Source organism: Populus trichocarpa, chromosome 5 (genome assembly GCF_000002775.5).
Source record: "Populus trichocarpa isolate Nisqually-1 chromosome 5, P.trichocarpa_v4.1, whole genome shotgun sequence".
Classification (NCBI taxonomy): domain Eukaryota; kingdom Viridiplantae; phylum Streptophyta; class Magnoliopsida; order Malpighiales; family Salicaceae; genus Populus; species Populus trichocarpa.
The window spans coordinates 23930252-23946917 of NC_037289.2; the positions used below are offsets into that span (position 1 = coordinate 23930252).

Sequence of the window (16666 nt, forward strand, 5' to 3'; positions counted from 1 at the left end):
TAACTAGATCCTTACAGGTAATTTTATAGTTCAATCAATGTTTTTGTCGATTTCTAAATATGCCAACATCTTGAAGCACAAATGTAGCAAAGAAACTTGGCAAACGGATCGAGCCACTCGTGGGCATAACTTTCCAACTAGAGCGAATATTGTATTTGGTCCACATTTCAATATTAATTTGATGATAGATTGTGCCCTAATCGCGAGTTGGAACTCGAGGGTGTGCTGGTGTCCATGTGGCAAAACACCCAGATGAACAAAATGGAGCCACCGCAAAAGGAAGATGTTGGCGAACAACTTGAGCGTGATTGCTTTTTGTTAAGCATCGAAGACATATATTCCTTTTTGAGACATATAGGGCCACTAGTTACCTCTGCGGAATCCTATTTTTGGTGCAGGCTGAGAATGATTATAATCATTTTCTAATTATTTTATGACAATAATTTTGATTTGGAATCTATATCTGTCGGCAACAGTGTACAGTTGCATACAGTTGTGTTAGGACTTGGGGAAGGAATCTTTTGCATGGTGACCGAAATGTAGGTCCATTGTCTGGCCTCAACTGACTCTTCGAATCAAAGTTGTAACAAGCATATAATTTTTTAAGAGTGGAGTTACATGTTGATTAAGCATATCAATGACTCAATATAATTCTTTTTATTATAGCACATCATTCTAGAATATTTTTTTTATTGAAACGGTGTTATTTTAGATTTTTAAAAATTCAAAACGGTATTATTTTAGTAAAAAAATTAATTTAAAATAAAATTTAAATATAAATTAGATTTCAAAATAAACAGGTCATCAAATTAACTATCATACAAGTTAATACCCACTAAAATTAGTATCAACCACATATTTATGTCAATTTTTCTTCTTTTTCTTCCTTTTTGTCTTATTCAATTTAGGTCTCTAACAAATTTTAAAATCCTCTAAATTGAGTCCCTCGTCTATATCATTGATGGATTTGAATGAGGTAAAGCATACATCAAATTTCTTGAGCTGAAAATAATAAGAACATATACTAAAACAAGCACTAAGTAGGCAATATATTGTTTATGCATGGAAAATAATGTGCCTTTCCTGCCACCAATTTCATTGCTTCTTGGCTTTGGTTCTGAAAGCTGAATTCGAGTAAAGCATAGATCATAAATAATTTAATTTAAAAAAAAATTAGAAACAACATCGTATTTTATAAAAAAGAATTAATAAGTTTACAACTAGTTTTTTACCGAATTTTATATGGGTTGACCATATCATAAATCAACCCATGTTTTTCACGGAATTATACTAAGAAAATCCCTTCCCTCATTATTTTTATTATCCGAAGCCAGTCTAGTTCTAGATCCACCAACCAATACATTCCAAAATTTATAACTATGCTTCTTTGTCCCAAGGCAAAGACAACCACTTTTATCCACCTTACATGAACATCTACTTCGTGGATGGGGCCGTAGACCACCTTTATCCCCTTGTTTTTTCAGTCCCTACGAAAAGTTAGTAGATGGCTTGAAAGTTAGTTAGGTGAGGTTGGGGAAAGTTTTATTTTTCGTGATTAATTTTGAAGAACTATTTAGTACACGCGGAGTTGTATTCTCTTTATATATATATATATATATATATATATATATATATATATATATATATATATATATATTTCAACCAAAAAACTTGAATTTTTATGTGAAATCTCAGGATATGATTTATATTATTCTCTAACACATCCCCTCAAGTGAAAGCCTTTTGGGCTTTAAACTTGCACAGACCCACATTACCTTGTGCTTAATTTTTATCAAATAAATAAGGATGATGAGATTCAAATTCGTGACTATTAGGTCATTAAGACTCTAATACCATGTCAAAGAACCAATTCAATCCAAAAACTTAAGTTTTTAGGTGAGGTCTCAATATATAATTTATATTATTCTCTAATAATATATATGTGTGAGAGAAAATAGGGTTTAAAAAAAAACCATAATTTTAAAGATATAATTAATATTCTTATGAATACTTGTAATTTTCGAAGTTATACCAAAAATCACTTAACTTTTGAGTACACAAACGGTCTTAGACATTGATTAGCAACTCTCAATAGTTGACTCGATCTAAAACCCAAAATCATATATATTAACAATAAATAATACATGAGACTTAGATAAAATCCTTTTGATAGGCAGTGAAAACGTTCCATATTTTTTAGTGTAGTTGTTGAATTGATATATAGCTTGGTAGGTTGATTTGGAAAATTAATTATAGAAAACAGGTCAAGACTCAAGTTAAGTTAGAAAATATATTAGCTCCATAAAATTTAATTAATCTAATTAAAATTGGTTCGGTCAACATTAAAAAAATATTAAAAATAAAATAATATTATTTTAATAAAAATAATCTATTCAATACGATCGTGATCAGTAAGCTAGCCCACTGAAGCAGATTCTTTTTCGGGGCAGTCCCCCAACCTGATATGACCACCGTGCTTTTGAGTGCCAAGAGAGCCAACGGCTCTCAAGTGGAGAGATGGTCCAAATCGAAAGCCCATGATTATTCATTAGGCCTCCTCCTTTTCTTAACAAGGACCCACACGGCCACAAGTGGCTAATTTTGTACCGAAAGGGAAAAAATTCGGTAATCAGAAATTGCCACGACAGCATATGCTAATTTTTGCTCAAAAGAAAAGGCTAACAAATGGCTAATCAGAAACTGCCACGACAACAAACTGACAAAAAAGCCACGTGACATGCTTAGCATGTATTTGCACGTGCTTCTCACGTGGAGGCACCCTCTTTCCCTGTCGTGTGCGCTAGCTAGTTGTACTCGTGAACAGTTTCCCATTCATGGTAGCATATTCCCATAAGCGATGGAGCTGACAGAATATTAATTGACATTCATTTTTTATGCTAATCTTAGTTATAATGGTTTAATTCTAATCTTCACCATAGCTTGTAAATTATTAAAAAAATTCAAGAAACAACTCGACTTAAAATACATGATCAGAGTCATAATCATGAGTCGGGTTATGGATAAAAAAAGAAATGTAATAGTTAATAGTTATAATTATCATATCCAATTCAGAAATTAACCCGTTAAGAGTATGAATTACTAAATTATCAAGTTAATATGTAAATTATCAAGTTAATTTAAGTTAATTTTTTTATTAAAATAATGTTTTTTTTTAATTTTAATTTAGTAGATCATATTTAATCATGTCAACTAAATCATTAACAACACAGCTAAATTTTACCGGGTCAGTTTTTCTTATGCAACTTAAAACTCGATTAGGTTTCGAGTTATGGATTTTCCAAATCAATCCATCCACAGTTGGGCAGTCCCGGGTTTAACAAATGGTTCATGATACATACAAACAACATGACTTAAGTCGAAAGGCAAATAAAATCATGGTTAGAGTTGACTGTTAACTAAGAACTACTAAACACGATTCATCATGTTCACAGTCAAAATCATTGAGTGCCAAGTTGTTTATGACATTGAAATTATGTTGTTTTAACCTCCCTTCATATAGCATCACTATGTTTTTCTTTTTTAAGAAAAATAAAGTATCATTGCCTTGAAATTATATAAAAAACTACGATAAAAACTTCAGTTATTTTTTGTTTTAAAAAAACTAGCGAAATAACACAGTAAAAAAAAAAAATTATTTGGTAAAATAATAAAGTGAGTCATGTCATTGTTGATGATTTTTTTTTATGTTGTTGAATTTATTTTATTAAAATTTTTCCGATAATATCAATAATATCATAATTATATAATTAAAATTTCAGGTATCATGATGATTTGTTTTTTATTCTCAATAGTAATGAACTATAAAAATCATGTTCTTTAACCATGATATGTACAAACAAACTATACTACTTCGCCCATCTTTTTTTCAATGATGTTGTTCCCCTATTATTTTAAATTATTTGTACTAATTTAAAAAAAATCATAAACTTCTTTATAAAGGCATTTTCAATTATAATTTTCAGTTGATATTAGCTGTAGGCTGTAGCATCACAAGAAAGTTGCTGATGCTTTATGTGGAATGTTCAAGCTAGATGTCAATTTGCTTTGGTCTCATGCTGACCCACATCTTACAACATGGCCACCGCAATGAAATGGTCCTTACTGTGTCAACAATAGTTGTTTGAAGCTTGAACGATGGAACAGAGGTGTTGCAGACTCCTTTCTGTTTCTCTCTTTCTGGGAAAACAAGGGGCAAAGCAATGGAAGTATCCTATTCCTATTCATTTGAATGAAATCAACCCACTGCCTCCTTCACATTTGAATGCCAGATTCTTCAATTAAACAGCACTAAATTGCAAGATTGTTTGGAATGACAGATAAACAAAAAGATGGAAAACACAAAGCTCTGTGAAAGATCCATAAAAGATGTTGAAATCGATAAATTATGATAGGAAAAGCGAGCACTGAAAAGGGGGTTCGAAGAAATACTAATAAGAGCGAAGAGATTACGTTAGAAGAGACAGTGATAACGGTAGCCAAACAGAGATGCATATTTATAGGCAAAAAGACTAGAAAATGCTATTTCCCTCGGCATTTATCTGTCCCAACATCACAGCGTCTTTAGTGGGAAGAAGCATAAAAGCAAAAATGGGAAAGAAGACAAGAGAGTCGAGGAATAGTTAAAGCAAACAAAAATAAGAACCCTCCACTGGTCCTGCGGCTTCCAATCCATGCAACTTTATTTTGTCCTTACCACTTTCCTAGCTTTTGTTTGTCCTCCTGTCACCACAGCCGCTTGATTGAGATGTATCTAACACAACAGCAAAAGCCATTGCAATATTGCATTGGAAACATCTCACTCTCCTTTAAGGATAAATTTGGGAAGCCAGAAAGATGGGTGAAAAGAGCAAGTGGGATTAATATATTCTCAAAATGGAGCTGTTGAGGTTCTATAGAGGGTGTTTTTTTTTGGTAGCTGAGCAGGAGCTGCTGCCAAGAACTGCAAACACAAATATGCATAAGAAATTCACAGTCTATGACGTAATCTCTTGGTTTGTGTAAATTAGCAACATTCCAAATCAGGAAACAAACACTCCTCTTCTACAGTACTGACCCTTTCTTGCTGCCTTCTAAGCTTGGCATTCTCCTGTGCTAAATGAGCAGCTTCACGTTCCAACTCAACTGTGTAAGCCTGCAAAATTAGTAAAAGATAAAACATTAACATTCTATAATCATTAAATTTCACTAAAAACAAATTTTCAAAAGGAGAGCCAGATTCCTGCTTTCTAGCCCGGGACCGAGCTGCAGATTCTCTGTTCTTGATCATGCGCTTGTGCCTCCGATCGCCGCCAGAGACATCACCGTTTTCTTGAGGCCTTTTTTTGCAAATGGAAAGGAACACTGAAGAAGAACCCAAGGCATCGAAGGGGGAATCGAGAGAAGAATCAAAACTTATTGTGCCACCATTGGCATGACTATGCATTTGTGGATTTGGCCTCACAGGGACAGTATTACTGCTTTCCAGATAATGAAAATGATCAGACCCAGAATTCAAACTCAGCATGGTAGCTGGGGGTGGCCCTAAAGAGTTCTTCAAGAAACTGTTGCCCCCGCCAGAGGAGGGTTCCTTAGAGGCAGCCCTTGTTGATGTGTCTTTATTGGAAGGTCTAGCCAAGAAATCTTGAAAGACCATACCATTAAAAGAATGGTGGTTGGTGTTGCTGCTTGTGTTAGTATTTGAATGATCATGAAGAGAAGCTAGGTTTATGTCATCCCAAACTTCTTCCATTGAGGCTCCGTTCATTGATTGGTTTGGTATTGGAGGAGAAGGAGAGGGAGGTGAAGGAGAAGAACATGTAGAGGAAAAGCATTTTGAAGGAGAATTGCCAGAGACTTTACTGTTGCTCGTGTTGTTGTTATCAATATTTGCTCCTGGCGATGACCACATGCTTTGACAGGGAAAACAGCACTAGGAGTAACTGGAGATGAAATGATGTTTCTTTCTGATTGACTTGGTTCTCTTCACAAATGTACTACTGTGTATATATATCGAAATTTTAAATACAAATTAACTCTGATACAAAACAAATTCAAATTAACATTCTTCACACCCAATTTTTTTAAAATTAAACTAAAATTAAAATAAAAAAAAGCTTCAGATTATGTGTGGTATTGTGGTTATTTTTATGGTCGTAATTTGAAAAAAAATTATTTATAAAAAATCATTTTTTTATGTAGTTGGTACACTTGAACTATCTGCTTGTTAAAAATTATGATTCAAATTGTTTCTTCATCAAAAGCATGTCATTAATGTTTGATTAAAATTATAGTTGAGATTGTGGTTGGACATGAAATGACCAAATAAAATATTAATTTCTTCCAAATATGACATTGAACAATTAATACATATTTAAGATTAACTAATTGTAAATTTAAAAATTCTACAATTCTTTCATCAAACTTGAAGCAATTCCATCACGAACACAATCCATATGAGAAGTCATGTTGCCTTTATATGTTTGTGATCATGGAACAACATCACATAAAAATCTTATGGCATGAAATTAGGTATCTGATTTTCCCATAACACACAAGCACGCACATGTGTGTCATTAATTGTTACTATACAATTCTAAAAAAAATAATCTAAATTAGTTATTGTAAGTTAACTTCGAAATGAATTATATAATGAATATGGAACAACAAATATATTCAATCACTGATAATATTCAATGTTTTCTTAAAATGTGGCATATATCTCGGGTTCATAGTGATTTCTCGTGGTATAGTTGAAAATTTTGGATCAACTAGTTTTATAATTTCAACTGCTAGCAAAAACATAGCCTTCAAAAATTCATTGCAATACCTACTCAGGGTTTCACCATATTGTTGAAATCTCTCATGGACCTCCTTATTAGAAGCACTCAACTCTAAAATATAAAGAAACATGCCAATTTTCTTTATAACACTCATCCTCCTTGATGATTTCAGTCCATATTGTATTTCTAATTCAAAATAAAGATTCTGAAATGTCATTGCATTCATCTTAAACATATTTACATAATATACTTAATGTCCATTTAAAATTTCATTCAACCACTGCATTCCTGTATTGTATGAAATCATATAGGGCTCCTTATAGATGTAGTAATTGTAATACATTGCAAGTGCACCTACTGTACACAATACTAGTTTCAAAGTTCAAATTCTCTACGCCAAAATGAATCACCCTCATCATCATCATCGTCTCCGTTACTGTCGTCATTGTCATCATCATCATCATCATCATCATCATTTGCATTTGCTATCATTAGCATCACCACTACTATAACCGCTATGACTTACACTATTCCTACCACTGCAACCATGTGAAACATATTGAGCAACATTGTTCATGACATTTTTCATCAGATATGCCTTACATTATTCCTACCACTACATCCATGTGAAACATATTGAGTGACATTGTTCATTGACATTTTCATACTCCCCATCAAAAAGGTCATTAAACCTATTTACATCCATATCCAAAATATAAATTAAATAATTATAAGCAAAGAATAACATATTATTTGTTTTATAAATGTAGAGGTGTTATAAGCTCTACCTTCACACCTTCAATGAATCACATTACTTGTACATCAAATATAATTTTTAATTTTTATTAACCTCCTTTAAATTTAGAACAAAAATACACTTTGTACATTATTCTAGCTAATTTCATTGATTTATCAAAACATATCTTTACATTAAAAGCTATCTCATCCAAAAACCTTAAACATTTTATACTTGTCTTAAAACCAATATGTAATCAAGCAATAATTTATATTTTTTTGTGTTGAAACTTACAATATTGTTATTATGAAATTTCATGTACTTAAAGCAAGAATATATAATAAAAGGAAGACAACTTACTACAACAAAAGATGTCGGCTGATATACTTTAATGAAAATTCCTTAAGAGAGTTAAAGAAGATGAGTTATACCATAAATGATGTTCAAAGTGATGTGTTCCACTTTATTAAAATGCTGAATTATATAGGCAAGAAATGAAACATCTATGAACATACATTACAACAACACTCTACCAAACATTTAAAACCTAATTTTTTCACCCAATAGTCTTATGTTAAATAGGCTACAATAAATAACAACCTAAAAGCATTCTCAACACTTGCAATAAAAGTAAAGAAAATATTTGTTATAGGGTACATAATAACAAGTCTTTAACAACTCATACATAAGCAACCAACACAACAGGGACACACTACACATGGTATGTCCTCCTGAAAACAACAAATTAAAACTGGCAACAAGCAGGACAAACCAAGCTTCACAGCAACAATACCTTAATCATGCAATGGTAGAAACATTATAAAAGACAACAACACTGATAGTTCAATATATGCAATAACACCTTTAATAAATGTTTCATTTTGCTGTGGAAAAAGATTCATTATGGACTAGAATAATGAATTTTGTTTTTTAGTCTTTTGAGATTTTTTTTATTTTTAAATTTATCCTTAAGTATTGTGTTTAAAATTTGAATTTTCTTTTTCAATATTCAACTTACTAAAAATATACCATTCAAGTTGATTGGATCCCGGTTTAATAAAATTGCAAAAAAATTTCCCATGACAACCAAAGTGCGTTTGATTATTCTTATTATTTTTAATACATTCACATCAAAACTGTCATGATGTTATTCTTTCCTATTAGTGTTAAAATAAAAAAATTGTTAAAGCTGTAGTATAGAGACAGAGATTTTGAGTTCACAATTAAATTGCTATGTTGGATCAATACGTTAATAAAGATTAAAAACAGTGATGATAATTGATAAAAATAAAGATTTTAAGTTCAATATTAATTTAATCTATTGTTGTTGGAAAAAATATTAATAAATTCTGAATAATTTATATGTTCATTTTTTTCTTGATATGACCCATGATGGAACATGTACAATCATCCATAATTGTACCAATCTTCTTCCTCTGGATGGCCACAAGGCCAGTACAGATTCCTTATCAAAATAAGAAAAATCAAGATGAGAAGCACAAGGAGCTTTTTTACTACCCTGGATAGAATGCGGCCGAATCAATTTTAGGGCTCTCCAATTGGCAAATCACAGTGCAAGTTATTGCCTCAGCCATTGCTCAACTTGCCATGACAGGAGTTAGTGGGGGATGATGTGTTATTTTCCTCTTTGTTTGGCTGAAAGGATGAGTAATGGTGAAGAATTGAGAGAGTAGATGAAAGGATTAGATGATGGAGAAAATACGCATCAATCCACTCATTTATGATTGTCTGGTATCGTTTGTTTTTCTATTTTCTATTATTATTTCAATTTTTTGAAAATAGAAATAAAAATTTATTTGTTTGGATTCTATTATTGAGAAAGAAAAAAACAAAACCAACAACAGTATCTCAAGTTTTTTTTTCTTACAACCATTATTTGGTTTCCAAAAAGTTTGTCTTTTTATATTTTTGGAAACAGAATCTTTTTTTTTTCTAAGTTTTTTCTATTTTTTTGAAGGAAAAAAAAAACACCCCATGATTATTTGAAACCAATCTTAAGAAACCTCTATTATTATACCGATCCTGGAACAGAGATTCAAGATATCATTTTTAGAATGGAACTAGTTACTATATAAGACATAGCAACGGGAGATTTCTTTTTCTTTGTTTAGATGGAAAAATAGCTCATTCTCTCCGTCTTATCCACACGTCCAGCTTTCTTTCCACTAAACAGTGTTAGGATCGATCCCAAAAGAAGCATGGTTGAGGATTCTGTCATGAACAGCCTCATCTGTCGACCAATGTTTCCTCAGATTTTTATCTTATTTGGAGAAGAAGATAAGGCAAGCCCTAGAGACAAGTGAGGTGGGTCGCCTAGTTGTTAGGCCATGTTTGTGTTCTGTGACATGGTGTTGTGCTTTCTGTGTTTTTGTTTTAATCATAGATTTAAAAATACTATATTCTTGTACAAGTTTACGGAAAACTTTTTTAAAATTCTAGTTAATTAAAAACTATAATTTATAATTTTTTTAGATTTTTTTTTTTTCAAACCTCAATCGAAAAAGCTATTATAATGCAAAAAAATCCCACCTTTCGCTGGTAACTTGGGAAAGCAAGCATCTATAGTTATCTGTAATACTATATAGAGCAGCACTTTCGAACTTGATTTTAATACACAAGAATCAGTTTGGCAAGCTTGAAAGGCTGTCAGTTCCCGGGATCAGACCTACTGATGACGTGGATGCATCTCTATACTGCTGTGCTTAGGTTGACATAGCCGCCTGTGTGCAGAGACTCTTGATAGCCAGCCAGACTAGCTAAAATTGAGTTCCAGGTCATTTAACTCCTCCCTCTGACAAGAGCAAGCTGCTTTAACGATCTTCGAGAGTGTGACAATAGCCTGCTAGCTCAATGTAACCAAACCCCCTAGCCACCGAGTCCTGAGTTCAAACCCGGACTGGTTAAACTCTGATTGGTAGTAGAAGCTAAGCTTTAAATAATCATTTGGGATCAAAAGGATTGGTATCCGATAGCAGTCATTTGCTGACCAAGGCTCGTGCGCGTAAATGGTTATATGCCTGTCAAAATCTTAACTAGCCAACTACGATGCTCTTCGTATCCTTATAGGACCCGGCCTATTGTTTAACAAGATTCAAGGCTAGGATTTTGTGTTCATGGGATAACCTAAAATAACATTATTTTGTGTTTTTTAAATAAAATGATATTATTTTGAACAAGAATTAAGAAAGTATCCTTAAAGTTGATTGCGTCTGGTCTCATATCGAGGTTTGAACGGATTAATTGAACCAATCTTATAATTTAATGGATTTTATTTAAGTTTGATTGGGTTAAAATAAAACATGATTTTAGTCCGATTTTAGATTAGCAACTAACAAATTAACCTACAAAGTCAGGAGTTCGATACGAGGAATGAGGTTTAATATCTATGTTTTTGGTTTTTCTAGGTAATGAGGGGTGCAAAATGTGCGGGTGTATAATAGCATCTGGTCATAGTTAATTAGATAGGTCATTCATGAAATTCAATTGTGGTTCATAATCACTAATGTGGGGGCAAGAAGGATGACATGTTTGGGAAAGAAAGGAAAATTTTAGAAAAGATATGTGAAGACAACCCACCCCTACGAAATTTTCATAAAGACTGATGATAGTTTATGTTTCACACGTAAAAGCAATTCCTCTATGAAAGACATGTAGTGCTCATTGAAGTAGAGTGTGTAATAAGAAAAAAGCACACATGGATTAAGACAAAAGCCAGTTTTTTTTGTCTCCTCCCATGACAATTTTCTATGATACCTAGACAATTCATCCCAACCCAGTCACATCTGCATATAAAACGCACTAAGGATTCCTTTTTTTTCTCTTGGTCAAAACAAGACTATCGTCTGCCACTCCACTCTATTGGATTAAAAGGACGATAATGTTTGATGGTGCCTTTATTCCCTTAACAGGTGACATACAGATATCAGATAAGTAAATAAAGAGGTGAAAGAGTGATATATAGGTCTACAATCTATATCATTAGGCAGACGTACCACAAGAGAGGGAGACGGGAGGTACAGGGAGACAACGTTTCACGCTTCTCTTGTCCCTTTCGTTCTTTCACTTTCTTGTGCCCAGGGAGGTTGATTCCTTCACGAGTCCTCAGAAATCTCAAAACAGTAGTTTTTTGTTTAGCACTTTTGATTAGTTTAGAAAAGAATGGAAGTGTATTTCAATTATTTCCAAGTTTCGACTGCGAACAATTTATAGGTTATTTAGGTTAACAGTAACTCAGACCTGATATTATGGAGAAGATTATGGATATTGTAAGACATTTGGTCCCTCCTGTCATCAATTTTCGATTTGTATTAAAGAGAGGCTGGGAGGATGAATATAGTGGTTACACATGCAAGTCGGGAGGGAAGTGGGGTTTTCAGCGGCAACTGCCTTGTAAGCTGAGAAGCAAAAGAAGGAATCTGCCAGAGAAGAGGCTCGCATTTCATTAGCTAATATTTGAGGTAATAGCTTACCAAGATGATGATCGGTAGTTGGTTCTAAAAGAAGCCAAACTAAGACTGAGACACATCCTAGGCTCCAATCAGAGGCAGGAGTGGGGAATTTTCTGCAATTGATGAAAACTTTGACGGAACAATGCTGCATCGAGGTAGAAGGTTCACGGGTCGTGAACTTCTTTTCCCAGAAAAAAAAAAAGAAAAAAAAAGCAATGATGGTATCTAGAAAATAATCATCCACAAACTCTATGCCAATTGTTCCAATCCCGTGTTTGATATTTGATTTCAAAAGAATTTAGTCATGATATACTATATACAAACTGATCTAAGAATAGATCTAGCAATTGAAATCAATGATAGGAAAAAAAAAACTAGCTAAAAGAGAGAAACACCATCCATTGTATTCCGGTCTATGGTACAGGAATCACGTGAAATATGATGATTGAGAATGAAAATGGTGATTATGTTCTAGCCATAAAAGAGCCATGCTTGTACGATGACAAGATGGCCTCAAAAAACATGAAAAACATCTACGAAGGAGCATTATATATATGCTCCCGGATTGGCCATCTGCTAGTGCTCGGTGGAATATAGCGATGGTTCTATCTGCTAAACGACAAGCTTTGACATTTCTTTTGCTGCTGGTTACAGTGATCGGCAGGTTCAAAGGGAAAAGCTTAAAAAAGCTAGTTTCCATGCCCCACAAAAGCCACGTTTCAACCACGTTTCAATCTCTCTGCTAATCCTCCAAGTAAAATCCAGCCAATATCTTCTTCAACAGTAATGTTCACAGTCATAGGTGGAGCTCTCTCTCTGATAATCTTTTCAAAGTGATGTCTGTACAAAAACCTATAAATCTAAATTGCTCGATTCCCCATATCTACCTGCCTTAACTAGTGTAGGCGCTTGTGCTCAGATGATTTCTGACTTCGTTGCTAAACTCGTGTCATCACATTAGTGCTTACTCCGGATCAAGTGTAGCCCGGGGACCTTGTGCCAATCTGACAACCAAAACTATGAGGTTGGGCTGGCTCTCCACATTTATGATTCAGGACGGCTCTATAGATTAGCCCACTAAAGCGTTTGGGAACGCGGTTCAACCCGCGTTCCCAAAAAAATTTAAATTTTTTTTTATTAAAATTTAATATGGTTTGTATGTTTTGGATGGTTTTAATGTGCTGATGTCAAAAATAATTTTTAAAAAATGAAAAAACATTATTGACATGCATTTTGGCACGAAAAGTTATTTAAAAAGCACCCACAACCACACTGTCGAATACACTACCTCTTATCTCCACCACTCCTGCACTAAAATTAAAATAACAGCTATAAAGCGGATTGTTTTAACTCTAAATTAAGTAATACTTTAAAAGATATGGGAAAACTACTGTAGCTTCCCACGCCTTTCACTTATTAATATATTATATTATTATAATTATTATATTACATTATATTACAGAACTGTTTTTTTTTTTGTTTTTAATTTTTTTTTGTTTTTTTAATGAATTTTTTTATTTGATTTAGTTTGTTAATATAATAAAAAAAAATTAATGAAAATCTGATAACTAATTTTTGAAGATTTTCATGATACGGATCCCGAGTTTGATGGGTTAACCTGGTTTGACGAGTTAACCCGGATTTTTTTTCTTTCTAATTAATTTTTTTATTTAGTTTAGTTTGTTAATGTTAAATTTATTTCTATTTAATTATCAGACTTTCATGACACATATCCTGGGCTTGACGAGTTAACTTGGTTTGATGGGTTAACTCAGTTAATTATGGGTAAACCTGTCAATTTTTTTTTTCTATTTAGTTATCAAACTTTCATGACGCGAATCTCAGGTTTTACGGGTTAACCTGATTTGAAGGGTTAACCCAATTAATTCAGATTTTTTTTCTTTTTCTTCATTAGTTTTTTTCTTTGTTTTTTCTTTTTAATTAATCTATTTAATTATCATACTTTTATGACACGACCTTATAGCCAGACCCACATCCAATATTCTTGGGTCCGGTGTTGCAGTCAGGCTTACTTAAACTTGGGTCATGCAAGTTTAATGTTATTATTAATATTATAAATATTATTTTTAGGTCAGGCGTTGCAGCCAAACCCAAGATTCTTGGGTATAGCTTTGCAGAAAAACCTAACACTTTTAAATCTTAGTTTTTTTATATATATTTTTTATGCAAAAAAAAAACTCGCGGCATCACGCGGGTCATGTAACTAGTATGTTTTTATTCATTGTCGGTGGTAATAGTAAAATGATAATTTTACTTTTAAAAAAACTATTTATCATGTTTTTTTAGTTAATTTGTTATTTGATAATTGTTTAGAGGTTTTCTTGTAAAATATCATGTTGATGTATAGTAAAATTAGTAAAAAATTATTTAGCTCCGGTGAATGGTCTTTTCAAGCATTTCATATTTTGATGTATAATAAAATTATAAATTTAATCTTAAAGTTAGTGGAGTCGTCATTCTTGTTCTTCAGATTTTTCTAGGTATATAGTCACCTTTCTAGGAAGACAATCATGAACATCAAAAAATAACAATGCACTTAGAATAAACCTCGTTTGTCTTGGTTTTTTTTTTTTACTGTTTGGTCAAAATGAGGTTGTTTTAGTTAATATGCGTTATTTCACTTAAATGAAACAATGTCATTTTGGCTTTTAGGGTTTTAATTTTAGGAATTTGACTAAAGTTCAATTTAGTCCCTCGACTTTTTATTTCTTTTAATTGCATCCCTAATTGACCGGAAACTTTTAATTTCATGCAATTTTTTCCCTGCCAAACTTCAACATCGGCCTCAAATTTTAACGTTTATTTTGATCTTTAGTCTTGGATTTATTCAAATTGACCATTAATTAACCATTAAACTTTCAATTTCTTCAATTTCACCCCTGTCTTCAACTGAATTAAGTCCCCGAAGCTTATGCATTTTTCAAAAAGGTTATTGGCTATGAATTTCTTAAATTTAACCCCTAATTGACCCTAAATTTTGATTTTCTTATAATTTTACCCCTGATTTCAAGCAATTGTCTATGTAAAAATTAAGTAAACTTTTTATAATAACTTTGAACCCGTCACCTATTTTCAGTACCTTTTCCACTTTGATCTTCATTCTTTCAATCTTCTTGTTACAATGATGACTCAAGTTGACTTCACTTTTTCTTGTGCTTTTTGTTTTTTTCACCGTATAGTTATAAAACCTTCCATTTCTTCTTACGAGTTACTTGGATTAACTCAATTGTTTTAATATTTTTTTAAGTTAAATGATGTCATTTAAAAAAAATAAAAATTAAATTAGGTTTTATCCGAGTTTTAAATTGATTGTAGGTTAACCTATAAAGTCAACTTAATCAACTTAATCAGCATTGGTTTTACACAAAAATAAGTTATTTTTGTTTACAATATTTCAAAAAATAAATTATATATGACCAAAATCATGTAAGAAATTTGTGATATTACACTACTCAATCACTTATACGATCACATCACAATTCCTGAAAGGAGTCATATACTGAATAAATTATTAGTGACCTCACTTTTTTTGTTTAAAAAAATAAAAAATCACTACACTTTTATTTATGAAACTCAATTAAAGGAAATTAATTAATATTTACAAAAGTCATGGTAACATCAAGCAATGGAAGAAAAAACCCTAAAAATGTTGTAGTTATTATGGTTACTATCACGACAATCCTTTTAAATTTTTAGAAGGATAACAATTTTCATAACTAGGATGACTAATCAAAATTCTACTCAGTGCTTGTTTGATATTATGGTAGTTTTTACTGTTATGATTTGAAATAGTAGATTTAAGAAAAAACTATAAATTATCTCTTTTTTTGCAATCAAGGTTTTAAAAGAGATTTTTGCTGTACTCATACAAAACTATGAAATATATAAATTAATCAAACACTTTTAAAATTATAATAAAAACAAAATATAGTTTCAACCACGTCGTCGTCATCATCATCATAGTAGTTTTAAGACTATTGTTGGAGCTTTTGGCAAGCACACAAGAATAAGACGAGACATGAAGTGGTGGATCCTGAACAAGAATTTAGTAAAGTCAAGAATATGACTAGAAATATAGTAATATAGTGCCAAGCTTGAGTTAGCACTTAATTCTAATCATATAAATAGAAGATCAATAAGTTAAATTATCAATTTTTTGTTATGATTATGATCGTCTTAGACACTTGAGTGTACAAATATTACTTTTAAATTTTAATTGGAAAAAGGAAAAACTATTTTGAAAAATGAGTATCTTGTTGCTTGAAACTAATATGTTTGTTATATATCTATGCACATGGACATAGAGACTGTTAGCTTTGAAGAAATGAAGAAAAAATCGAAATCAAGTATCCAGTTGCGAGTAGATTTTGGGATGCAAGGACTGAGTTGAATAATATGAAAACTAAAAGGATTTAAATGCACAAATATTGGCAATTAAAAATTAAAAATCCTAGGGGAGGCTGCTGCCCTCCCCGTCTCTAAAAGGATCTGCTACTGCAGACACGCTCGTCTTACATGGAGCGGGCCTCCTCCCATCCCTTGTGTGCCTGTGCCACCATGCAGCAGGCTCCCTGCAAATTTTCCATACTCGAAAAAGTATGTGGGTTTTGAACTGTAGATACAACCCATGCCTATAACTGGGGAATATATCAAGAGGCAAA

General features: G+C 32.3%; 1 protein-coding gene across 1 annotated transcript; it reads right to left on the reverse strand.

The window, feature by feature from the left end:
- Positions 1–4487: 4487 nt before the first annotated feature.
- LOC7493988 (protein FD) lies at positions 4488–5993 on the reverse strand. The gene is made up of 2 exons (XM_002307706.4): positions 5075–5993; positions 4488–4960 (listed from the first exon to the last, which is right to left on the reverse strand). Exons 1-2 carry the CDS (start codon positions 5906–5908, stop codon positions 4889–4891), a joined length of 906 nt encoding a protein of 301 aa, XP_002307742.2. The 5' UTR covers positions 5909–5993; the 3' UTR covers positions 4488–4888.
- Between the last annotated feature and the right edge of the window lie 10673 nt (positions 5994–16666).